This window comes from Lampris incognitus, chromosome 4 (assembly GCF_029633865.1).
Source record: "Lampris incognitus isolate fLamInc1 chromosome 4, fLamInc1.hap2, whole genome shotgun sequence".
NCBI lineage: Eukaryota > Metazoa > Chordata > Actinopteri > Lampriformes > Lampridae > Lampris > Lampris incognitus.
Window position 1 is genome coordinate 31,859,024 of NC_079214.1, and position 26,886 is coordinate 31,885,909.

General features: G+C 41.5%; 1 protein-coding gene across 2 annotated transcripts; it reads left to right on the forward strand.

Annotated features, from left to right (window-relative positions):
- Window positions 1-534: 534 nt before the first annotated feature.
- On the forward strand, window positions 535-26,886 carry LOC130111618 (uncharacterized). 2 transcript variants are annotated; one of them, XM_056278851.1, is made up of 21 exons: window positions 535-917; window positions 6,142-6,256; window positions 7,965-8,036; window positions 8,234-8,347; window positions 12,566-12,730; window positions 16,290-16,326; window positions 21,828-21,903; window positions 22,299-22,494; window positions 22,817-22,892; window positions 22,983-23,236; window positions 23,381-23,413; window positions 23,612-23,677; window positions 24,187-24,257; window positions 24,398-24,457; window positions 24,693-24,916; window positions 25,030-25,126; window positions 25,244-25,406; window positions 25,627-25,730; window positions 25,806-25,950; window positions 26,044-26,170; window positions 26,358-26,886. In XM_056278851.1, exons 8-21 carry the CDS (start codon window positions 22,360-22,362, stop codon window positions 26,696-26,698), a joined length of 1,896 nt encoding a protein of 631 aa, XP_056134826.1. In that variant the 5' UTR covers window positions 535-917; window positions 6,142-6,256; window positions 7,965-8,036; window positions 8,234-8,347; window positions 12,566-12,730; window positions 16,290-16,326; window positions 21,828-21,903; window positions 22,299-22,359; the 3' UTR covers window positions 26,699-26,886. The 2 variants fall into 2 exon arrangements, with proteins under 2 accessions (XP_056134826.1, XP_056134825.1); XM_056278850.1 differs by lacking the exon at window positions 16,290-16,326.

The following is a 26,886-nucleotide window of genomic DNA, read 5'->3' on the forward strand; positions in this document are numbered from 1 at the left end:
GTGTAAGCAGACATTATTCTGGCTGAGAGATCTCAAGAACAGCAAGGCAGAAGGTAAAGCTTGTCTGTTCTTTCTCTCTGCTCTTGATCCAACCATGTTGTCGTCACATTCCTTTTAGGATCAAATTTCCAGGTAATCTCCACCCCTTTTTAAGCCCAAGCGATTCCTCCAAACTACACATTCATGCAAGCACAGCCACCTTCCCCTCTTCATATTTTCTGTTTGTGATGTAGGAAAGGAGAGTTAACTCTTTCTTTTTTTTTCTTCTTTTTTTTCTGTGGGCCGTTCTCGACCGGAGTCAGCAAAAGGTTGCTTCTACGCGGTTCTCATCCTTTGAAAGTGACTTGGTGTCCACTTTCAAGCAGCGTCTGTCTTCCTTGATATGAATTTTGTAGCGCTCTCCAGCGTTCCGGGTGTGGAACTAATTTTTATTTCTTTGTTTTTATCATGTTCCCTTGTGTGTGAGGTCAATTTTTATGATTCAAGAGTTTCACATGAACAGCCAGGTGGTTTTGTCTGTTTTATTTTCGTTCTTACTATGCAACTGCAGTGTGGTGTCTTTGGGGTTAATGCTTGCTTCCTTCGTTGCCGTGTAGCAAGAATCAACCCGTTCACCTCTTCACATCGTCTGTGTGGAGTTTTCACGTGTTTCCTCCCACAATCCAAAGACATGTGTGGGAGCCCGTTAGCGCTCGGTTGTATAAATAGGAACCAATCTTTGTCTGGTCAGGTGTTCCGCCCAGAAGGTTAACCGTTTTTGACAACAACATTTTTTTTGTTTTTTTGACAACATGCTGAGGCAGCTTGTTGCTGCCGTCGTTATCTGTGGTTCCGGGTATTACTGCTTGTTTCTCTTTGGAAATACGTTCGAGTTTAATGGACACTAACAATAAATGGACGGAGTGTTCAACTGGCAGGTTAGTCTCGGACTTTGATTCGGTAATAAATTCGTCAATTACGTTTTCTGTGGTGCCACACCTCAGTGGCTTAAAGCGTCGGCTTAGCCTCTACACTTACTTCATGTGGGCGTTTTCAAGTCCAAACGTGTGATTGCCATGTGATGAACGGGAGATCTGCGCAAGTTTCGTTTTTCTGCCATTTCCCAATATGCTCGGATGGGCTCCCTCCCATGTGAATAAATTCGTTTTGAAAGGAATGTGCTTAGTTGATGAAGCTACCATTATTGCATTTTTCTTGCAATATAACCTTCTCTTATCAGCTTTTGATTTATAATTTTCATCAGACTTAAGGTTTAATAACACTAAAAACCTACCAATAAAACCAGCTTCAGCATATCTCTCTAATTGTGGCATAAACAGTTTAATATGGAGTTAAGATAAACATGTTTATATCCTTGCTAAACAACTACTCAAGCTAACTACCCAATGAAACCGTGTTCAAGTCCACATATTTTTGCCTCTGTCTGTTTTTTAAAAAGGTGGCGCAGTAGTTAGCGCGGTCGTCTCACAGCAAGAAGGTCCTGGGTTCGACCTCCAGGGTAGTCTGACCTTGGTGGGTCATCCCAGGTTGTCCTCTGTGTGGAGTTTGCATGTTCTCCCCATGTCTGCGTGGGTTTCCTCTGGGGGCTCCGGTTTCCTCCCACCGTCCAAAGACATGTAAATCAGGCGAATCGGCCATACTAAATTGTCCCTAGGTGTGTGTGTGTGTGTGTGTGTGTGTGTGTGTGTGTGTGTGTGTGTGTGTGTGTGTGTGTGTGATGGCCTGGCGGCCTGTCCAGGGTGTCTCCCCACCTGCTGCTCAATGACTGCTGGAATAGGCTCCAGCATCCCTGCGACCCTGAGAGCAGGATAATCGGTTCAGATAATGGATGGATGGATGTTTTTGAAGATGTCTGTAGAGCTGTATTCTGCTTCTGGACGACTTTGAGATGATACAAATCTTCACAGCGTGACAGTAGGAGGCAGCAAACCTCTTCACCACTTCTTGAAGGGACAACCCAAGATAATTGGCATAAGCTCCTTCCCCATTGGCCTGGAGACATTATGCATTTAGCAAACGTCCATGCTGAACCAGAACAATTACAAATGAGAGAAAGAGAGTGTGTGCATAGTTGTATGTGCCCATCTGTTAGGCTCATAGCCAAACAACTGGCTGCTATAGACACGGGCTGCCACTAGGCTACATGCCCGGAGGTAGACATTTCTGCATGTCTTACTGCTAGCTAATGAGTAGCCACAGGAACTGCTATCTGCTCTAATCTACCTGCGTCTTACCTCACACTGGTTTAAGATATGAAGCAATGTCTATTGCTGACTATAAACCACAGAAATGCTGCATTCTCACATGTTATTTTTGTTATGTAGACAATACTGGGTGTGTATTCTCTACATAACATGAAAATAACAACCCAGCCACTGAGGATGCACAAGCCAGTGCATTCTTAGTGCCAGTCCCAAGCCTGGATAAATGGGGAGGGCATCCGGCGTAAAATCTTTGTCAAATCAAATATGCGGATCATAAATAATATTTCCCTACCAGATTGGTTGAGGCCCGGGTTACCAACGACTGCCACCGGTACCGTTAACCAGCAGATTGCCGGTGGAAACTATGCTACTGTTGGGCAAAGGAGAAGGAGAGGGGGAAAGCATGTCCAGAGGCAGCGAGAGAGGAGGAAGGGTAGGAGTGTGGAGGTGGGAGTCGGAACTTTGAATGTTGGCACTATGACTGGTAGAGGGAGAGAGCTGGCTGATATGATGGAAAGAAGAAAGCTTGGCATACTGTGTGTCTAAGAGACCAGGTGGAAGGGGAGTAAGGCCAGGAGTATCGGAGGTAGGTTCAAACTCTTCTACCATGGCGCGAATGGGAGGAGAAATGCGATAGGGGTAATTCTGAAGGAAGAGTATGTCAAGAGTGTGTTGGAGGGGAAGAGAGTGTCAGACGAGTATGAAGCTGGAAATCGAAGGTGTATTGCCGAATGTTATCAGCGCATATGCTCCGCAAATTGGGTGTGAGATGGAAGAGAAAGAAGAATTCTGGAGTGAGTTGGATGACGTGGTGGAGAGGGTACCCAAGGAGGAGAGAGTGGTGATTGGAGCGGACTTCAGTGGACATGTTGGTGAAGGGAACAGAGGTGATGAGGAGGTGATGGGTAGGTATGGAGTCAAGAAGAGAAATGTGGAAGGAAAAGATGGTGGTCGATTTTGCGAAAAGGATGGAAATGGCTGTGGTGAATACATATTTCAAGAAGAGGGAGGAACACAGGGTGATGTACAAGAGTGGAGGAAAGTGCACACAGGTGGACTATATCTTCTGTAGAAGGCGTGATCTAAAAGGGATTGGAGACTGCAAGATGGTGACAGGGGAGAACGTAGTTAGGCAGCATCGGATGGTGGTCTGTAGGGTGACTTTGGAGACCAAGAAGAGGAAGCGAGTGAAGGCAGAGCCAAAGATCAAATGGTGGAAGTTGAAGAAGGAAGGCTGTTGTGTGGAGTTCAGGCAGGAGTTAAGACAGGCACTGGGTGGTAGTGAAGAGTTGCCGGATGGCTGGGCAACCACTGCAGAAATAGTGAGGGAGACAGCTAGGAAGGTACTTGATGTGTCATCAGGACAAAGGAAGGAAGACAAGGAGACTTGGTGGTGGAATGAGGAAGTACAGCAAATTATACAGAGGAAGAGGTTGGCAAAGAAGAAGTGGGATAGTCAGAGAGATGAAGAAAGTAGACAGGAGTACAAGGAGATGCAGCGTAAAATGAAGAGAGTGGTGGCAAAGACGAAGGAAAAGGCCTATGGTGATTTATATGACAGGTTAGACACTAAGGAGAAAAGGACGTGTACTGATTGGCTAGACAGAGGGACCGAGCTGCAAAGGATGTGCAGCAAGTTAGGGCGATCAAAGATAGAGATGGAAATGTGCTGACAAGTGAGGAGAGTGTGCTGAGAAGGTGGAAGGAGTACTTTGAGGGGCTGATGAATGAAGAAAATGAGAGAGAGAGAAGGTTGGATGATGTAGGGATAGTGAATCAGGAAGTGCAGCGGATTAGCAAGGAGGAAGTGAGGGCAGCTATGAAGAGGATGAAGAGTGGAAAGGCAGTTGGTCCTGATGACATACCTGTGGAGGCATGGAGATGTTTAGGAGAGATGGCAGTGGGGTTATTAATTAGATTGTTTAACACAATCTTGGAAAGTGAGAGGATACCTGAGGAGTGGGGAAGAAGCATACTGGTACCAATTTTCAAGAACAAGGGCAATGTGCAGAACTGTAGCAACTACAGAGGTATAAATTTGATCAGCCACGGCATGAAGATATGGGAAAGAGTAATAGAAACTAGGTTAAGAGGAGAGGTGACGATTAGCGAGCAGCAGTATGGTTTCATGCTACGAAAGAGCACCACAGATGCGATGTTTGCTTTGAGAATGTTGATTGAGAAGTATAGAGAAGGCCAGAAGGAGTTGCATTGTGTCTTTGTAGATTTAGAGAAAGCATACGACAGGGTGCTGAGAGAGGAAGTGTGGTATTGTATGAGGAAGTCGGGAGTTGCAGGGAAGTATGTAGGAGTGGTGCAGGATATGTATGAGGGAAGTGTGACAATGGTGAGGTGTGCGGTTGGAATGACAGATGGGTTCAAGGTGGAGGTGGGATTACACCAAGGATCTGCTCTGAGCCCTTTCTTATTGTCAATGATGGTGCACAGGTTGACGGACAAGATCAGGCAGGAGTCTCCGTGGACAATGATGTTCCCGGATGACATTGTGATCTGTAGCAAGAGCAGGGTGCAGGTGGAGGAGAGCCTGGAGAGGTGGAGATATGCACTGGAGAGAAGAGAAATGAAAGTCAGTTGGAGCGAGATGGAATACCTATGTGTGAATGAGAGGGAGGACAGTGGAATGTTGAGGATGCAAAGAGTGGAGGTGACAAAGGCATTTGAGTTTAAATACTTGGGGTCAGCTGTCCAAAGTAACGGGGAGTGCAGGAGAGAGGTGAAGAAGAGAGTGCAGACAGGGTGGAGTGGATGGAGAAGAGTGTCAAGAGTGATTTGCGACAGAAGGGTACCAGCAAGAGTTAAAGGGAAGGTTTACAAGATGGTTGTGAGACCAGCTATGTTATATGGTTTGGAGACAGTGGCACTGATGAAAAGGCAGGAGGTGGAGCTGGAGGTGGCAGAGTTGAAGATGCTAAGATTTTCACTGGGAGTGAAGAAGGAGGACAGGATTAGGAACGATTATATTAGAGGGACCACTCAAGTTGGACAGTTTGGAGACAAAGCAAGAGAGGCAAGATTGAGATGGCTTGGACATGTGTGGAGGAGAGATGCTGAGTATATTGGGAGAAGGATACTGAATATGGAGCTGCCAGGGAAGAGGAAAACAGGAAGGTCAAAGGGGCGGTTTATGGATGTGGTGAGGGAAGACATGCAGGTGGCTGGTGGTGTGACAGAGGAAGATGCAGAAGACAGGAAGAAAAAGAAACGGATGATCCGCTGTGGCGACCCCTAATGGGAGCAGCCGAAAGTAGTAGTAGTAGTATCAGTAGTAGTAGTAGTAGTAGTAGTAGTAGAGACAATACTGGGTGTGTGCTCAGAGAAAAAGCATGTCTGCAGCACTGTTTAATAGGGAGGGAGTACAGGGCTTGGTTTTGCATTTTGACTGGTTTTGCATTTTGTTTTGATTATAACTCCTTGTTCAGTCCTGGTGGATCACTTAGACAGGAGCATGTACACTTGAGCCCCAGTTGGATGGAATTAGTTTTACAAGGTAATAGGGGCCCTCAGTAATTTAAGTCATCAACACAGATGGCTTTTACATTTATAGAGGAGAACGATTGTCAGACATGCCAGGATGTAGACGTCACACATCAGTCAAAATCTAAAAGCTGACATGGCATCCAAAAAGCGAAAACAAAACATTGAACAAGAAACCCTTTCCCCTCATATCTGTTTGGATGAGCAACGGTTTCAAAGTCCATTGTAAAATGCCATAACCACAAAAGGCCTCAGTACCTTTGCTGTGTCTTCCTCTTCTATCCTCACCCTCGATTTTCTGATAACAGCTGTAACACCCCCCCCCCCACACACACACACACACACACACACAATTCACCTGTATCATATTGGAGGAACATAGGACACCTGCAACTGATACTAATATGATTGTTTTAATATATTTATTTTTTTCTTTCTCTAGACTGTTCTGCTGATCCTTGGCTGAACTTTTTTCATGATATCCATCCACAACCATGGAGAAAACCATGCACAGCTCATGGATAGTCGACATGCCTGGTATCTGGCTGGGAACGATGGTAAGTTGGTAACAGGTGATGGCAACGGGGCCAGAAACCAGCCATTTCACCAACTGATTATCGTGGTTCAGTCACTTTAATTTTATTACAGACTCAGCTACTTTTAAGATAGATATAACTTTATTGATAGACTTGCATGTCCTAATTAGAATTTACTTTTATTTGGTTAGTGAGTGGCCATTTTGCCAAGTAAGTATAATGTTTATTTCAGTTGGGCATGAGAAATGGCACAACAATCAACAAGCATATATTTGACCTTTTTTTTGCAGTATTGTTTACATATGGGTGTACTGTATTACACATACTTACCAGTTTTCGATCCAAGTGATTTAATGGGTTAAAACTGAGTAGATGCTGCACAATTGTATGTGTTAGAGTTTAGTGCAATACTCTTAATAATAATAATAATAATGATAATAATAATACGTACTAAGAAACCATCGACCACGTTGTCTCAGGCTGCTCAGAACTGGCAAAGACCGAGTACATACAGGCACAACAAGGCAGCAGCATACTTGCACTGGAAAATCTGCAGGAGTTACAAGATCAAGATGACTGAGAAGTGGTACGAACATCAACTAAAAACGGTCACTGAGAACAATGATGTCACCATCCTCTGGGACATGCCCATCCACATTGACAGAGAGATAAAACCCAACAATGACAATGACAGGAAGGAAAAGAGGTGCATGCTCATCGACATGGCAATACCTTCCGAAAAAAAACACCTCAGTGAAAGGGGTAGGGTTAGGGTTGTATCATCTCCATCCATGTAGTCCAGAAGATCGCCCTACTCGGAACAGCCCACATATTACGACGAGTACTGTCAGTCAAGTGACATCTGCCCTATAGTGCCCCAGGTCCATAGTTTGGACCCGGCTCTACAGGATGTAAAACAGGAAACACAAAATAAATAATAATATTGCTCCAACTGAAGAACCTAGAATTTAAGTGAGCCTGTGACTGTTTTTAAGCTTGCCAAGTTATCTTGTCGGTCCTTCAACCATTAGCAAAGACATTTTCCTTCTCTGGAATTGATGATGTTCTTTGAGACAATACAGTATTTGGTAGTGTCCTTAAGTTCTTAGCGTTTGGCAATAAAAAATATTTCATGCAGTAGGCATTGCAGAGGATATAGAGGAACACTGAGAGTGGCAGGCAAGCTAATGTTGACAAGTCAAATTTATTCAAAGTTGACATGGTAGTATTACGAGACATTAAGAACGAAAATCGGAAACATGTTCTCCTCTCCACTTAGTTTATCTCATGTGAAATTATATTTTGACTGAGCATACACCAACCAAAAAGATGGTAAGATTTTTATCTATCTATCTATCTATCTATCTATCTATCTATCTATCTATCTATCTATCTATCTATCTATCTATCTATCTATCTATCTATCTATCTATCTATCTATCTATCTATCTATCTATCTATCTATCTATCTATCTATCTATCTATCTATCTATCTATCTATCTATCTATCTATCTATCTATCTATCTATCTGTTGTAATGCTGGATAGATAGACATTTGTAATCACCAAAATGGATAAACAGAAACTATTGTTGGAAGCCTCTCTCTATCTCTACCTCTTCTCTCGAGGTAACTTTATATCCCTATCTCTGAGTATTGTGGCCTTAGTAGGGGTGCTGTGGGGGGGTCATGACCCTCCTTCCTATCATAATACAAAGATCCTATTTCAGATATTATGAAGTACGAGATTACCACGATGACATCACTCAGGCTGTAGCCCTTGAATATCTGCAAATTATGAGGTAAGGTTTATTCATAAGATTGGATGTCTTTTTTCAGTGCTTACAGAATTCATGTATTGTAAACTGATACTTATTCATAGATTTCTGTGCGAAAACATGTTTCATTACAGTAAACATACACTATCACCGCCATAAAACTTTTCGTGTGTGTGTGTGTGTGTGAACACGTGTTTATTATGTAATGTTTTTTGTTCCAGGCCATAACAGCTGTTCTGGAAATTGTCATTGAATTCTGCAAATTTCTGGGAGGAGTTATCCTCATAGTAATGTCATCACTGGCTGGGGTTGCTCTGCGTTCCACTAAAAGTCAGGTAATGACAACATGTCTGTGCAAACAAGAAACTTCAAAATTAGGCAAATACCACAGCAGAATGCACATATATCAGGAACCTGTTTATGATCACATTTTTAACACTTCAGCCTCGTTTAGGACAACCTGCATTTGCTCCTTTCAGATAGTGCTGACATCTATGCATTTTTTGCACTTGGAATTTAAAATAAAATCATGTTTATAAGAAAGGCACGATGCTAAAAACAATGTTAATGTTTGCATAACAGCAGCAGATGGGAATAACTACCTGGGCCTCTCCCAAGCATTTGCTGAGCTTAAATGGAAGTTCTTCATGGGCACCAATTGACAAAGTGTTGCGAGATTCAAGATTTGTTTAGCTACGTCTTAGGGTTGATCTGCTTTGCGTGGTTTAATAAGACTCCATCCTTTTAGAGCACAACATGGAGTCCTGTCTCCCCTCATTTCTTCTTTCCAAGGCCCATGTAGTGATGACCATGATGCCGACTGAACAAAGTGAATGACATGAAGGTATAAAGCAATGTGAAAAAGTGGAGCAGCGAGAGGAAGTTAGAAACTTTTTAAGACACCAGTGTTTGCACACCTCTCTCCCTTTGCGTATAGTGGAGCTTACCTAATCACAATAAAATTTTGATTTTTTTTTTCTTTTGCTCCCCCCCCCCCTTTTCTCCCCAATTGTACCCGTCCAATTACCCCACTCTTCTGAGCCGTCCTGGTCACTGCTCCACCCCCTCTGCCAATTAGGGGAGGGCTGCAGACTACCACATGCCTCCTCCGATACATGTGACGTTGCCAGCTGTTTCTTTTCACCTGACAGTGAGGAGGAGTTTCACCAGGGAGGCGTAGCGTGTGGGAGGATCACACTATTCCCCCCAGTTTCCCCTCCCCCCCGAACAGGCGCCCCGACCGACCAGAGGAGGCGCTAGTGCAGCGACTAGGACACATACCCACATCCGGCTTCCCACCCGCAGACATGGCCAATTGTGTCTGTAGGAACAGCCTACCAAGCCGTTTTTGAACCCTGGCCAATTGGGTGACACACTTCCCACTGGAGCCATTCTCTCTCCCAAATAAATGGTACATGTCATGTTATTAGAGTTACAATAATTTGTTTCTGAATCCGTTTTCCTGAGCACTTCTTTATAGGTCTTTGTAATACAGACCTAGCACAACAACAACAACATTCCATTTATTTTTTCTACCGTGCTGTAAGTGTTTAGAAGATCTTTTGTTCCTTTGGAAGTCCAGCCTGTCTTTCTTCACTTTGTGTTTGGAGGACAAAACAAAAGCAATGTCTTTCAACTAGATGGTAAATCTGTCATGAAAAGAGTTGATCTGACGGTGGTATGTAATATTGTTGAAAGATCAGTTCTCTGTTCAGAATCTATGTATGAAACAAACATTTGTAACATTTACTATGTATACTACTAAAAGGACTGAACAGATTCCTACTGTCATATACAAAACAAACAAGAAAATTAAAACTCTTCCTTGTGACAGAATAAACACTATATTGATACATGCAAATAATCACATTTTGCTGATATCAGCTCAAAATGTTTGAATGATGTTGGATTTCTTATTAAAACTGATGCATTTTACCTCTGTCTTCAGGGTTTTGTTGTAACTTCGCTGTCTCATGTTTGTCTCAGTTGGGGAGGGGCAGGAGCCCTCTCAAGGTCATCCCCCAGGACACAACGCTGATGAACACGCATGTGCTCTGTGACACGGTACTGGCGTGAGAAGGTCATAGGGCAGTGGGGGCAGGAATAGGGCTTCACACCAAGATGGCTACGTATGTGTCGGTTCAGAGACCCTCGCTGGCTGAAGGAACGATCACACTGAGAACACTGATAGGAGTGGCTGGTTAGATGTGATATGCAGGTTGACACAGCAGATGGCCTGCTGACTGGCAGGGTAGTTGGAACTGAGACCGGCAACATGAATGACAGGGAACCTGGTCCATATTCTGGCATAGCACTTGGAAGCGGGTATACTGGTGAGCCAGTTGACATACCTGCCACCTCAACTTTCGCAGAGCTAGGGACAGAGCTTACATTTTTCTCTCCAACCCAAAGTGTGGCCCCAGCCACATGCAAAACTTCAGCCTTTGCCCCAAATTTAGTGTCTATCCCTTGCTCTTTAGCAAAAGCACCAGAACCTCTTTTCTCAGCCCTTTCGTCTCCAGCAATGGTTTTGGTCTTGGCTTCATACCCAGCAACACTCTCAAATTTACCCCTCGCCCCGACTGCTTTCTCATCAACAGCAGCTCCAATTGTAGCTTCATTCCAGTGGTCTTTATCACCCCCTTTTCCACTCTGAGTTCTAGGGGATACTAGTAAGCGGGCAGGCTTGGAACTGATGTCAAGCAGGAGAAGCTTGGTCCCTGCTGCACTGGTATAGCACTGTCTTAAAGGGCTGCAATCCGAATTGACATAGGTTCTCATTTTCTCTCCAACACTTGACTGCTCTGGATGATCAGCAGCGATATGGGCCAGATTGCTAGAGTGATGTTTGCATTCAGAGTTTGTACACGGGTTTGTTTGGGTGGTGTTGGAAAGTTTTGGGGGTATCCAGCGGTAATGGAGATGTCCACAATGTGACTGTCCCCCAACAACGTTGGCAGTTTTACTAACTGCATATGTTGTCAAACTTGAATTTGGTTCTGCTATTTCAGTGTCTATGATGTCCTTGCACTCTACAACTGGGTCGGGTTCATGAGACTCCACCTGTCTTACTGGCTGGGTGGAGACATCATCAAAAGCTAATTTATTTGTGGAGGAGGCAGGAAGACAGATGTCAGTGCTGTCTTTTGTAATCATCTTCCTTCTGTGCAGACAAGTTTGTCTTGCAGCTGTGTCACCTTCATCTGTCTTTTTTACATTAATGCTAGCATGATGCTCCACTCCAGGTGAGCTGAAGGCACTATCTGGTCCAGTTCTCTCAGCTGTAACCAGTCTTGAGTGTTTTACTTCTGTATTGATACCATCAAAATTAGTGACACAGGCATTTCCATCTATTTCAGCTGTATGTAGACTAAGGTGACCATCTCTCCCTTCTTCTTCTTCTTGTGAAAACTGATCATCATAGCAATACTCGCTTCCGGTGTCTGAAACCGCAACAGGAAGGGGATTTTCATTTCTACCAGACTGTAATCTCTGATGTGGGCAATGGCCAGCCAGCTCCTCCTCTGCAGTTGCCATGGAGACATCTGCAACATCAGAACATTTCACTCGCTTATGTTTAGAGGGGTAATCATCAAAACCCATATCAGTTTTATACTGATATATACTATAATCTCTGTATTCCTTATCATGAGGAAAATCTCCATCGCCGTGGTCACTCTGCAACTCCTGATGTTTGCTGTCATCATTATGCTGTAATAATCCAAAATGGTCAAGGTGGTCATCACAATCTGTCATCTTGGATAGTTCACAGTCTTTGAAATCGTTCTCCTCATTCTGTATTGCAAACCTGTCTGTAGTGCTGCTTTTGTAGCGCTGCTTTAGCTTTACGTGTTGATCTGGATTGGCTCTGTGGCTTATATTCTGCATTACACCATGATCTGAATCTGTGCTGAGATTCCAATTCTGTATTGTTTGCATTTTTGGATCATTTTCACTATCATCACTATCATCAAAATGGTGTTCACTCTTGTTCGTACAATCCTGGTTCTGGCCTTCATAGTCATTTATATCTTTTGCAGTTATGCTGGAATCAGTGTTGACCCTGTCTTTGTTCTTCTCATTTGTTATCTCGCCTTGAACTTCTGTTTGTAGGAAGGGGTTCCTGATGATGCAGGTAGAGGCACCCAGAAGAGCGGTCTGAGGCGCTGGATAGAGAGTTGGCAAGGAAAGCCCCTCTGCCAGCTTAAGTCTAGTTGCACTTTTACTGTGATAAATGACAGGAACTGCTTCACGGTTAGGAGGAGGGGACAAGGAGCAGGAGGAAAAAGAGCTCTGTGATGGAGATCCATCAACATTTTTTTGCTGATGAGTGGATGGATAGACTTGAGGGAGATATGTGGAGGATGGGAGTAAGACTGTGTCCTGGAACTTCACCTGAGTCTTATTACACAAGTGTCCAATGCGTGAATGCTCCTCCTTTTCGTATTTCTCCTCTACACTCTTGAGCACCTCCTTTTGTTTATGATCATCTGGTAAAAACTGCCACTTCTTTGTCTTTGTTCTGCACCACTGTCCGTCTTCCTGTGTTTCAGTTGCACATGGTGAGTAAGGGATCGTTCTTCCCTCTACTTCTCTCCTTGGCACCCCCTCTCTACTCCCCTTCACCTCCTCTGGTTCTGCAGTGCCAGGTGATTGGAGCTGCATCGGTTTGTCCTCTACACTCGTTCTAATCTCCTCTTGCACTTCAGCAGTAGAAGGTAAATATGGTAACCAATCTTGTTGTGCCAGAGCATTTACTCGTATGCAGCTATAGGTATTTACACTACTTACAGAGCTTTCAGCTATGCTACAGCATGTATTTACAGTATTTACAAATGTATCACTACGATTTAGAACATTTATACTGTTACTACTGCAGATATCTTTTTCTATAATACAGGAATCTGTTTTGGCTAAATATTTGACATTCTGATTGTCTTCACAGTTTTCAGCATCAGTTGAATGTTGATAATCATGATAATATGAAGAATGTATGCACATACTATTACTAGTATCTGCCTCGTTATGTTTCCTACAATTATCCATATTGTGTAAAAATGGCTGACTCTGCGGCTTACTACAGACATTGGCAGCATCACTATAAGTATTGATGTTGTCTGAGTGTAACTTGTTCACTGCACTAGCGTAGATATTTGTAGTATCAAAATTTGCCTCACTGGTTTGCCAAGCACTCAGAGCCTCCTCAAGTTTATCCATCTGCAGGTATCTGGCAACACTGAGAAGGCTACAATATAGTTGCTGATCAGCGCAGGTAGGCAGATTCCCAGTGTAAATATAGTCCAGTAAAAATGTCAGTATACAGTCTGATAGACAGGGAGCCTGCAATTCCAAAAGGGCACCAGCAGAAGATAGGAGAGAGGCTAAAACTGGGCTGCAAGCTGCAAGGACACATCTGAGAAAGAAACATATAAATTCTATAGTGAGTGAATGTGGACTGAGGCCTAGAAGTGACAAAAAGCCATTGAAAAACTAGGTGCACAAGTGTCTACATGTTTATTACACATTTTGTAGATGTGCATGTTACTATCAGTATATGTATATATGCACACGAATGAGCATTTTTGCTGTGTTGTGTGTGACAGTTAAAGCCAGGGTGCCATATTCACCTGTGTGCCAGGTAAAGGTGTGCTGGGCTTTGTCTCTGTCTGATCACACAATCACAGAACTGAGCACAGTCTCTTTGGAGGTTCAGACCAGCCAATAGGGAGGCTGCATGGTAATTAACATCTGGAGGACAGGATGCTACCTGGAGAGTACAGGACAGAGGCAGTATTCAATATCCATACTTACCCAACCAAGGCACTGTTAGTTATAGCTTTTCTCTTAACTGTTATTTCCAAAGTAAGGTAAATCAAAAATATTTCAGCCTCACCTTGCCTTATATTTGTCCCATTTTTTTTTCTTCATTTGAACAAATATAAACTCAGGAGCTTTCAAGTGCCACCACAATTTTCTACTTTTTGCTGTTGTATGGAGGAACTTTAATTAATTTTCAGCTTCAGTGAGTAGTAATGCTATCGAGAAGTAGGTAGGTAGACAGACAGATAGACAGGCAGACATATAGGCAGACCAGTAGAAAGAGATACAGATACATAGACAGACCGATAAAGGGAGTGATAGATGGACAGATAGAATAACCAGGTTTCCAAAGGGCTTCACAGTAGTAAAAATGAGCCAACAAGCAAAGAAAAGGATTACACAAAAACAAAAGAGGTACATAAGTAGGTTGACTGGATAAGTAAGTACCTGCCAAGCTAAAAAAAGAGACTCACCAATGTATGAAAACACAGGATATAACTACCAGCTTGATACAACTTCTTCTGTCCCATCATATTACCCAAACAGCAGTTATACAAGCATGTTGCAAAAACTAAACTGAACCTAACTGAATGGTTCCAGAGTAAAATGTTACCTGAATATTGATAACTTATCAGAGAAAATTAGAGTCCCTTTTGTAAAAGTTTTGAAAATATTGCTTCAAGGTATTCAGCACAATAACCTCATCATCTTACCTCCATAGTGCTCTGTAAGACAATCAATAAACTCCCTCTGTCCTCTGGGCATATAGAGGCTCCTGTGTGCTCGGCTGAATTTTGAAGGCAACCTTCATGTAGACTTTATAGTCCCCGTCTGGAGTCTTGCTAGAACATTTCATTTGGAAAACAATCACACGGGTTTCGTATTGAGAGCACAGCATGACTCGGTGGGACAGGTGCATGTAGGGAGTACCGGTCTCTCACGTCACAATCCTCATGGCCTGTTATAAAGGTCATATGAGCCAAGCCCACAAAGTTTCAAACGGGGACCACAGAATGATAGCTGATAGAGCAGACGTTTTCATACAAATCAGTTCTATTGGGGAACAATAATATCCATCCATGCATTGTAATGTAATATACAAAGTAATTACATTATAACATGGACACTTGTCAGATGGAAACCTCACTACTCCAACTTGGCTATTGAACTTGGCAATGTTCATGACAGGCAGATGATGTAATCCTCCACTGATTATGAAAAGCCTATCTATAAACCCTAGATTATAAGAATTGTATTAAGTATTTTTGAAAATGCATAGTCTTCAATCTATTCATGTGATTTTACAACCTATCACTATCAAAGCGATGAGTAAAGGATTAGAGTAGAACTCTCTCATTTGAATTCACATCTGTAAAGGATCATTTGGCTTCTTTATAAACTCTTGCTGTGATAGGGATAGAAACTTTGATAATGCCATAAAACCAAGATTGATGCAGTGGAATACCAGAAAAAAGAAGCCACATTTGTTAACATTGCATTAATTTGCTGAACTCTCTGGCATAACGTTTATCAGACATGTGAGCTGCACAAACAAATAATGCTAGCAAAATATTATTGAAGACTACAAGCCAGCTGTTTTAGCTGTACATGCAGAGAGACCATTCATACAACAAGAGGTACCCTTTCTATCCTCTGTAACTCTATGAAGGAGGGCATTTGCATTTACAGGGCTTTAAGCCAGCCCCCACCAGCTGACGCTTTGTTGACATCTCCTTAATAAGTCAGTTCTCCACCCTTCCCCACCACGTGCTTGTCACATCCCTTAAACTGTGCAGCAGTCTTAAATTACAGTCACACCCCTTGTTCTGCAGGGTTGTAATACACTTTCCTGGCTTCCGCGCAATGGAAATACCACTGCCGCACACACCAGATCATAGCAGTCCATTTGGAAACAGTGAGTAGATGAGCAGAAAAAGAATGAGCCTTGGTGTGGCTCTAACTAACAGACCTAAACTGCACATGAACTGGGCACAACCAAATGTCACACAAATATTCTGCGAAATATTTTTTTTAATGTTTTGATATGAGATGGATTTAAACAAAAAAATTTTCCCCATAAATTACCATGCTTACTCATCAGTTAAAAACAGATTAAGCCGAGGCTTTTCTCACCCCCTAGCCAACTGTCCATATTTCGTATCCCAATGCAATGGATTTAAAATTATGCTAAAGCAAATAAACATAGATTGAGCAGAGAAGAGAAGAGAAAATAATATTTTTGGCTTTACACTGTCATTGTGATGTTATAAACATATTTGTATGAATGCCTTGTGTTACGGTGCTATGGTGCATGTTTTATGGACTGTAATTGGGCACTGTTGACATGAGCCATCAATCATAATACAATGGTATCATGACTGATGACTACAGTATTAAATGGTACACAGAAAGGACCGAATACCCACCCTTAATTTATACCTGCTTAATCCATGTCAGGGTTGCAGGGGAGCTGGAGTCTATCCCAGCAGACAAGGTAAATAGACACTCTGGACAGATCACCATCACAGGGACCACACACAATCATTCACACAGTACTCACACCTACGGGGGATCTAGAAACCCCAATTCATCCAATATGAATGTTTTGGATTATGGGAAGAAAACCTGCCAAACACAGGAGAACATGCAAACGCATCACACAGAGCTGCAATCCAACCCAGGTCCCTGCTGTTGGGAGACGGCAGAGATTTGTTTTTGTTTTATGGAGAAAAACTCAAACAGTAGGTCAAAGCTGATATACATATCAATAAAAAATGTAAAAAAAAATCTAAACACAATAATGTTTTTATGCATGCTCAATAATCCAGGTAAGGAAATCAAAAAAAGTTGAATCAGTTCATCTGGACACAGATGTGAAGAGGGAATGACCGTCCCTGAACCAGGGGCGCTAAGAGTACATTTGTTACCATCTTACATTGCTGTGATTGTAACTATTCCCAAATCCCCTGTGAATAGTACACATGGCTATTGTAACTCTAGTTAATGGTCACACCTATTTGCATATGAAACTGATAGTTGGTTTTGGTCGTTATGCCATTGTGTTGTTTATAAGGGTGGGGATACCTACAGTCAGTTGAGACTAGAGAGGTCACTTATGCCTTTTCCACTGCATGGTACCGGCTCAACTCAACTCTACTCGCTTTTTTTTTTTTTGGTTTTCCATTGGGCAAAAGTTAGGGATAGTACCTGGTACCAGGTACTTTTTTTGGTACCACCTCCGTCAAGGTTCCAGGTGAGCTGAGCCGCTACTAATAGGTGACATGAAAATACCACTATAAATAAATAAAATATAAATATAAATACATATATATTTATTTATATTTATTTAAACATAAATAAAATACTAGTTAACATGCCCACAAATGACTAGCGGGGCTTTGCCGTGAGGGGATACTATCTGCAGTGGAAAATTAAATCCCAAAAAAGTAAAGCGAATAGAGTCGAGTAGAGTCGAGTTGAGCCAGTACCATGTAGTGGAAAAGGGGCATTAGGTGAGTGATGAAACGTATCTGTCAATAAACGTTGTGTCCAGGCGAACTGATTCACTTTTCTGTGATAAACACCATAATCAACCAAACTAACACGTTTAAAGTTAAAGCTAAGTTCACCATTGAGCATAGCAGAAATCAGATCCAGCTACAAAATCTCTTTCACAATCAACCATAACATGTCTACAAATCAATTCTCTCTTTCAAATACACAACTTCTATAAATCTATCTTCTTTTTTTTTCAAAGTGAGCATAATTTCTTCTCAGTCAGACTGCATATCTACCAAAACTCAAACTGTATTCCAGATATTTATATTTACTCTTTTTTCTGTCTGTCATACCAAATGGAAATTATTTGGTTTGGGAAAATTGTATAGCAGAAGACAGGTAGTGGCAAGTTTAAATGGAGCAATGTTCTCTTGGCTCGCGGGCAGATATGACACAACAAGCTCATATAAGACCTAAAACGAAAGATACTACAGCATGAATAGCTAAAACCATGGTTCAACCATATTTTATGTGTTTGGCAGTGGAGAAAGCGCTGACTGACATAACGGCACCACCAACTATTTCATTTGGATTGCTCAACCACCACTGCAATTGGTACGGTGTTCAAAGGTGTCAGTAAAAAAAAAAAGATGTAAGATTGCAGTTTTACATAACATAAAACGTATTTCATGTACATTTTAATTAACTTAAAAACTGTGATGAGAATAATGACAGATGATGATTACTGGGGCAGTTGGACGGCAGCTAAAGGAGGATGAAACTGGCTGGCTGCTATGCTGTGTGACTGACTCGCTGTCCCGATGCCAGCAAGCACACATGCACAGTTTAGATAAACACACACAGATATACACACAGACAAACTCTTGCTATGTGCCCACCTCACCTTACCATAGTGGCATCACACAGAACCTGGCAACTGCATGTCCAAGTGACATCACACACACACACACACACACACACACGCACGCAGCACGCACGCACACACACACACACATTCTTGTACTTCTCTCTTTGTCAGGAGCTTCATTGATTACATTCATTCCCTAGCCCTTAATCCTAAATTTACCTAACACAATTCATGAAGAAAATTGCTGAAACAAAATATGATTCTGTGCCAATATACACCTAACCTTGAACCCTAACCTAATCCTAATTCTAACCTTAATCTTAATCCTAAAATGAATGGTCTAATGGTTAAAAACTCAATTTGGTCCTCACAAAGAGAGAAGTACAATGAAACACACACACACACACACACACACACACACACACACACACACACACACACACACACACACACACACACACACACACACACACACACACACACACACACACTAGCCCAGTGACCTTTCACACAGTAAGAGAGGCTAAACGTTTTTCCATTTGCTTGGCACTTAGCTGAGCATGGTACGTGAGTGCTCACTAGCATGTGCGTGCCATCGCTCATGTATCATTTAGATGCCTTCAGAGGGCACAGCGTTTTCTTTAGCACACATTAACACTCAAGTCTGATTAAACATCACCACCTTAAATCATTTTGTACAGTAACAGCTTTGATTCACAACAATAATAATAAGACTAACAGCAATACTACTGCTGCTACTACTAGTTATAATAATGATAACGATGATAATATTATCATTATTATTATTATCAGAATCAGAATACTTTATTCATCCCCGAGGGAAAATTGGGTTATTTTTATTATTAGTAGTAGTAGTACTTCAACCCAATGATTCTGGCTTACAGCATACACACATCAACTACATAAGAAAACAACACTCTCAGACAAACAGACAAGCTGCAAATGAAGCACCTGCTTCATGGCACCACTGTGACATTGCACTTCACTGAATCTGTGTGCTAGTTTGACATAACAGCAATACAGTCTAGACACATGCATGTGCAAGCACACACAAATATTACCACAGCGACTCTTTACAGTTTGCTGCAGTAGCACAGTGGTTTTCAGGCTATAGGTCATGACCTACAAGTGGGCCACAGCAGGGGGCCCAGGTGGATTGTGGGATGCCCACAATAAACACATTTTGGTCTGAGAAAGAGAAAAAATTGCATGCAATGGACTCTGTGCATAACTGTAGTCCACTGACTTCCAGTTTCTACTGCAGCGGTCATACCAGTTTCCTGTTTGTTGGCGTGTGCTATTGACAGTGGCATATTTTTGCAATTATGATGATGAAGATTTACCTGACGTTAATTCATTCTATCTAAACACTTTGTCTTTATCTTTAGGTTCACTTAATGCCAGGGGGCCAAAAAAATATTACTAAGAATGAAGCATTATTTTTATTTTCTGAACACTTAAATACAGATTTCTTTTTCTTTCAAGAATCCCATTCTACTCTTAATGACACCAATTTCTGGAAATCTCAATGGGGCAATGATGTATGGTTTTCACATGGTACTCAACACTCAGCTGGTACACTTACTCTGAAGAACAGATTTGAAGGTGACATCCTTTTAACCAAATGTGACCCAGGGGGCATTTTACTTTCATGAATATTTCTTGTTCCAATATGACGCTTTTCATTATTAACATTTACGGTTACAACACAAAAACTGAAAACTCCTAACTACTATCTTCTTTGGATAATAATATTAATCAAGGGTTAACTAAGTTTCCTAATGCAGTTATTATAATTGGAGGTGATTTCAGTATGGTTGTAGATGGTCAAATGGATAGATGGCCACCACAAACTTGACTCAAAAAATTACCTGAAGGTACTCATGCAAAGATGTACTTTGATTGATGTTTGGAGAAATACATTTCCTAATGATAAAATTTATATTTGGAGAAATAATTATGGTTCTAAACAGTCTCATATTGATTTTTGGCTAGTGTCTGATAATATAAATACAAATTATATTTTTGTTGATATTCTTCCCACCCCTTATACAGACCATAAGGCTATTTACATTACAATTAAGTTGTCTGGTGAAAATAATAAATCTTTCAATAGGAAATCTTATTGGATTTTGAACAACTCCTTGCTTAGAATAGACAATGTAAAGCACAAAATTAAAAAATTAATTCATTAATTTTTTAACAAAGCCAAAAATTATAACTGTTATGGGAAAAATTAGGAATTATTTAAATTTGAGGCTGCAAGTTTTTTGAGAAATTACAGCTCTAATTTGTCTTTACTTAAAAAGGCTGAAGAAAATGCAGTTATCAATGATATTATGATACTTTCAAAAAAGAATCCCACTAACTATACAATAGAAGACAGAGTAACTATGGCAAATCTACAATGTAAGGTAGATGAAATTTACAAAAATAGGGCAGAGGGAGCCTTTGTGAGCTCGACTGAAATGGCTTGAGGAGGGTGAAAGCAATTCGTCTTTCTTCTTCAAATTAGAAAAACGTCATACCAAGCTAAATACTGTTCAGCAACTAAAAATAGATGATATTATAACGACAGATTCAAAAACTATTTCTAACCACTGCTGTTCTTTCTGTAGCAAACTATACATGTAATTATTCTGCATAAATCACAGAGCAGTTTTTAAGTCCAGTTAACACCCAACGCATATCTCCTGCAGATAGTAAAATAAGTGATACTCCCCTTACTATTAATGAGATAACTTTTTGCATAAATCACTTGAAAAACAATAAGTCCCAAAGGACAGACGGTCTAACTGGGGAATTCTATAAACTGTTCTCCAATGAAATTGCCCCATTTTTACTTAAAGTCTTAACAGAAAGTATTAATCAAGGCACTCTCCCCCCCAGTCTGAGTCAAGGCATACTTACCCTAATACCTAAACCCAAAAAGGATCTACTCCTCATTGAAAATTGGCATCCAATATGCCTCCTTAACAATGATTATAAAGTCCTTGCCTCAGTATTTGCCAAGAGAACTAAATGTGTATTGGACTCTGTAATTGGAGAGATACAATCCGGATTCATGCCATAACCACTGGCAGCCATAAGTCATGGCTGCCAGGACGCCCCCCCCCCCCCAATCTTTTCTTATGGTTTCCCCTCACTTGGAATATGACAGTGATACTGACAGTTTCCTTTAGAGATCGGTAACATCATGAGTGCCAAGTTGTAGGCAACTGGACTTCTTCTTGGAGTTTGAAGACGTTTCACCTTTTATCCAAAAGGCTTCTTCGGTTCTGAACCTGGTGATGGGAGACCCAGGAAGTATCTCCATCTCTAGGAAGGTCTCCATCACCAGGTTCAGAACTGAAGAAGACTTTTGGATAAAAGGTGAAACGTCTTCAAACTCCCAAGAAGAAGTCCAGTTGCCTACAACTTGGCACTCGTGACCACCATCACCTGGATGAATGTGAATCTTCATAGCCATCAGTAACAAATCATTTCTGTACTTAACACATATGACTTGTGAGGTTGATTTAATTCCATAAAATTGACATGACATTTTTTAGGTTATTTGTTTGACATTGTTTAGTTCTAATAAGTGCATTTTCTCTATAATACCGCAGGACAATTTGCGCAATATGCGTAAGATGGCCATGGATGTCATGGCCATCATAAAGACCTCCTTAGGAAGTACTAACGGTAAGTTTGTAGAATAAATTCACACTTCAGTACAAAATCTAAAGGAACACACTTATTTTGAAACACATGAGACGCAGTACAGCACAATTCTCTTTAGTACTGGGTGTTTATATGTCAACCACCCATATAGGCAATGATGTGAAGCCACTGAATTAATTGTGTTGAATGTATTGTAACTGAAGATCAGGGACAGTCCAGAGATACAGGGCAACGCTCAGGTCAGAGCAGGGCAACGCCTTCCATGTCATCTGGGATGCCCATCCAGAATAACATGTCCAGATTTGTATGTTCTTATAGCATGAACTTGAGTACATTTTGTGTGAAGTGAAATCAAACTGTCTGGAAGTTATTTAGTTAAGGTCTTGAATTGATTTTAATGTACACATTTCATCCAGGGCTTTCCCTGGACTGTTTAAGAATGGACCTAGGTTCCAGAGGAAAAGACCTGCGGGGAAAATGTCCCAAATGCAATTCTTTTTATTGGACGCTACTTCGGAAAAGACCCCGAAGCCATCCGAAGAAATGGTTCTTCTACAGGCGGGCTTAGGCAGAAGGACCATAAAGATTCCAGAGGCTTCTGACCATCATGAGGTATGTGACCTGGTTTTATATGTTTTTTTTAGGAATTGGGCTAAAAGTTGGATGTTGTGTACATCAGGGTGTCCCAAATAGCAGCCCATGGACTTGTGCTTACTGAATGTGGCAAGGAAAATGAAACTGAAATGTTCTTTCTCCTACTGACCGCACTTAGGGACCCCGAACAGGACTATGAGTTGATTTACTTAGGACTCTCAGTTTAAGCCTTGAAAACTGTTGTAAATTTGTAAAACTGTAAATTTTGTATTCTTCAGTGTAACTTTTAAGTACAACACTGGCCTTCTTACAGTCTTACTTGAACGCTTTAATTTCACAGATAGCTGATCTTCTTTGTGCAGCTTATCCAAAAATGCGTGACCTCGAGGGAGCGTGGATGCTGCATAAAGCTATGGGTAAACATTGCACTGAACCTGTGTACTTCCAAGTTTCTTTATGTGTGTTAATTTCCAGTAATGAAACAAGTTATAATTATTCCCAAATAGGGGGCTCTGGTCAGCGCCGCCTTACCTTGGTCTCCCCCGATGACACGGGCTACACAGGGGCTGGATTGGCAAGGGCCTGGGGAGGCAAAGGATGCCTGTACATAATGCCTATTCAACATAGGCTTAGCACTGCCCCCCTTCCCTTCACTGCCTCGGAATTCAACGACATGCCAAAGGCCAGGTGTGTGACCTGCAGCCAGAGTGTCCCACTCCGGCTTCTGAGCCTGCACGTGGACACATGTTCCAGGTCTGAGGTATGGCATTCCGATTAAAAATATATTTTCCAGATTTTCTAGCCTGTAGTGTATGGCAGGTCCATGTGGACCTGCTATGAAATTGCTAAGACTGCTTCTGCTGTGATTCCTGTATTTACTGTTTTTTATGTATTTATTTAATAGCCCCACTCAGGTCATGATGATGATGATGATATGGTAAGCTACAAAACAAATCTTGAATGTTGTCATAAATAGCTGTTATGGAATGGAGTCTCTCCTCTTGTGCTTGCTTGTTTTCATTTTGCTGTGAGAAGTAGTCTAGCATCTTCCACTTCACCTGACCCTGTTTTGCACATTTAAAAGGCGGTGATGGCACACTCTGATATATTTAAGACATGCATCTTTTGTTTGCAGGGGACAACAGTGCATTTGCAGGAGACAATAGAGCCTCTGTCCAGCTCAGACACTCCTGATGTAAAAGTAAGAGTGCACCTTAGAAAAAAAAAGTACACCTTAGCTTGAATGCAATTTCTGTATGCAATTTCTCTCCGTACTTTTGTCTTTCAGTATTGTTATGTGCTCTTCGGTTAAAGGGATCTTATGGAACTGTTTTTTTTTTAACTACGAAGCTCTCCCTACAGCTGTCCTTTTTGTAACTTATCCCAACGTCCTAAATTCTCGCCAATACATGGATTTGTTTACGAACCAAAGGATAGGAACTAACGATGATAATGTTTATAGAGTTGACTGACAATGTGATAAACGCAATTTCATTAGGCTCATACACTAGTTAATTTTGATTTCGTCCTTCAGTGGGACGATGGTGCCATCTTGCAAGCACTGTAATTTCCCAAATAGGCTGTAAGGGGGAGCAAAGAGCCTTCTTTCGCCTTGATACAAGTCCTTTACGAAGCTGTTAAATTAACCTAAAATTCTTACATAGTAGGAAAACGGTTGTTAAGTATACACTTTTACTGTTTTGCTTTCAGACAACTTGTCCCATATGTGGACAGTGGGTGGCCAGTGATATAGTGGAAATTCACGCCAGCACATGTGAACGGTATGTATGATTCATTTGTTTCACTTTTCCTGTGCATTCTTTTGCAAAATATTTGTATGTAGGGTACCCACAGCCATGGGAAACCCAGAAAAGCTATGAAATTTGTTTTTGTTGAATGTTGTATGAATTTCTTTACCCAGTGAATGTTATGAAGCTGAGTGTGAAGATGGAGATGGTAGCCAAGCACAAAAGTCAGAATGGTAAATCATATTTCTTGTATCAGGCTGACTCCTATCCACTTCTATTGCTCTGCTAGTAGTTCATTCATACATTGCTATGGAACTTGCACTTTGCTGCTGTCCTGTTTGCCTTACCTGAACTTACTGCTGATGATCATTGGATAATGCAGTACCCCCTACATTTCTTCTCATGATTCAATTAATCTTATGCCTTTTTCTGGACTGTTCAGTGGTTTCTCTACCCCCCCCCCCCCAGCACGTTAGGCTTTGCTGATATCTCGGCGTTGATAAAGACTCTCAACCGAAGAGTCGACACTTCAACCACCTTCAGCATTTGTGTGACCAGGGAGGATATTGTAGAACGTGGTTTGAAGCAGTGGCGGAGGCAGAAGCGCTCTTCCCCCATAAACCCTCTCATGGTTACTTTCATTGGAGAGGCAGGCATCGACAATGGTGCACTCAAGAATGAGTTTTTAACTGGTATTTTTCTCCCTCTTTTTGTACTTTAAATACTGAAATTTATACAAAAACCTGATCAAATTGGTCATTTATTTTAATGTTAACTAATCTGTACTTTCCTTCTTTTTGAAAAGAAATGGTTGCTGGCGTGGAGAGGTGCTTTTTTGAGGGAGGGACCACCGGGAAAACTCCAAAGTACTCCATCACAGATGTAGACAGCCGTAACTTTAAGTAGGTCATAAAAATATGCTGAAATAACCATGTGGTGTTTTAGCATTCTATTTACTCACTGTGTTGGATCAGAATCTAAAGCAGTAGTGTAGCTTTTGTTCTTTGTATCTATTGCAGGACTATTGGAGAAATATTTGCTGTCAGTATTGTTCAGGGTGGGCCACCTCCGAATTTTTTCATGCCGTGGTGCTACAACTTCATTTCCACGGGAGAACTAGACTATGAAACAGTAACTGAAGGCAATGTTGCTGACCCTAAACTCAAGGAACTAATACGAACGGTAGGATTTAATGCAAGGGTAGCAAATCACATCTCAGTCACTATTATTGATTAACCTTTAGAAGCCAACGTGGATCGGGAGCAATTCTGAATTTGTATGTCGACCATGGGTCTAAAAAATATTTTTGTCAGTGTCTGAGCTACTGTTGCTTATTAGTAGCTGGTTTAGTTTCCAGCAAGTCTTAAAATGAACATATCACAGTATGGTTTTGTGTTAAAAGATCCGGGCAGCTGATGGCACCTCTGTGTTGGAGTGCACAGAGCGAATTGTGGCGTGTGGATACACAGGGCCTGTGTCCATCCAAAGAAAGGAACAAATTGTGCGGTAAGATACTTTTCATGTAGGTTCAAATTGTATGATGGGATTGGAGTTGTTGTTCAAGTTTGTTCACTTTTACAGGGCTGTTGTCCTACACGCAACGGTGCGATTACTGCCTATACTACAACAACTCTGCTCTGGTCTGAAAATCTACAACCTCCTCAGCATGGTCTGGGCGGAAAAGGACATGTGCCGACAGCTATTTGTACAACATCCTTGTAGGAAGGTAAGAAATACATTTTCTTCGTCAAGAATTCAACATTGAATTGGTAAGCAATTTAGGGAGAGAAAATAATTTTTCCCCTTTTCTGTAACTTAGGTTGATGCTGATTTCCTGGTGAGGTCCCTGTCACCCTTTTTTAGTGAGAAGGGAACAGTAAAACGCCAGAGAGAGTCACAAATCGTAAACCATCTCCAGGATTTCATTCAGGATTTGGAGGATAAAGGTGAATAATATGTACTTTTTCACATTACTTATACACGTTTTGTAAGATATCCTGTCCTGTTAATACTGTGCTTGAACTGAACACTTGATTTATTGGTTTGTTGACGGGCAGCAGTGCTGTCATTTACTGACTCACATGTGATGGAATTTCCCTGTATGCACCTGGGCTTAAAATAACACTTTTCTAGGAGCAGATGGAAAAATGGAAGACAGAAACCTGACTGAAGAGCGCCTGCCCGAAGACCCTGGACGTGAGAACTTGCACATTGATGTTGGCAAATTCTGCCAGTGGCTAACAGGACAGAGCCATGTACCCCTAAGTCATGCAGACCGGGAAGATTTTAAAATAGTCATTGAGTTTGACCATGACTGTAAGGTGCGCTACGGTACGCATAGGACCTGCTATCCTGTGGTTAATGCTTGTTCCCGTTCAGTAACTTTACCAGTTGTACACCTAGGGACATCCACTGAATTGAGAGATGTCATCTCTAAAGCCATTGTCTATGGCTATGAATTTGGCCGCAGTTGAACAGGTCTGATAAAAAACAATTTACATTGACAACTTGAATTTATGGCCTAGAAACAATGTCTTGGCCAATAGGCTGTTTTATTGGCCTTCAGTTTAGTGGGCACACAGGTCTGTTCTTAATGTTAGTAGGCCGAATGTGTTTACTATTTTTATCCCGGTCAACTTGTCTTGAAATAAAATTCTGTATA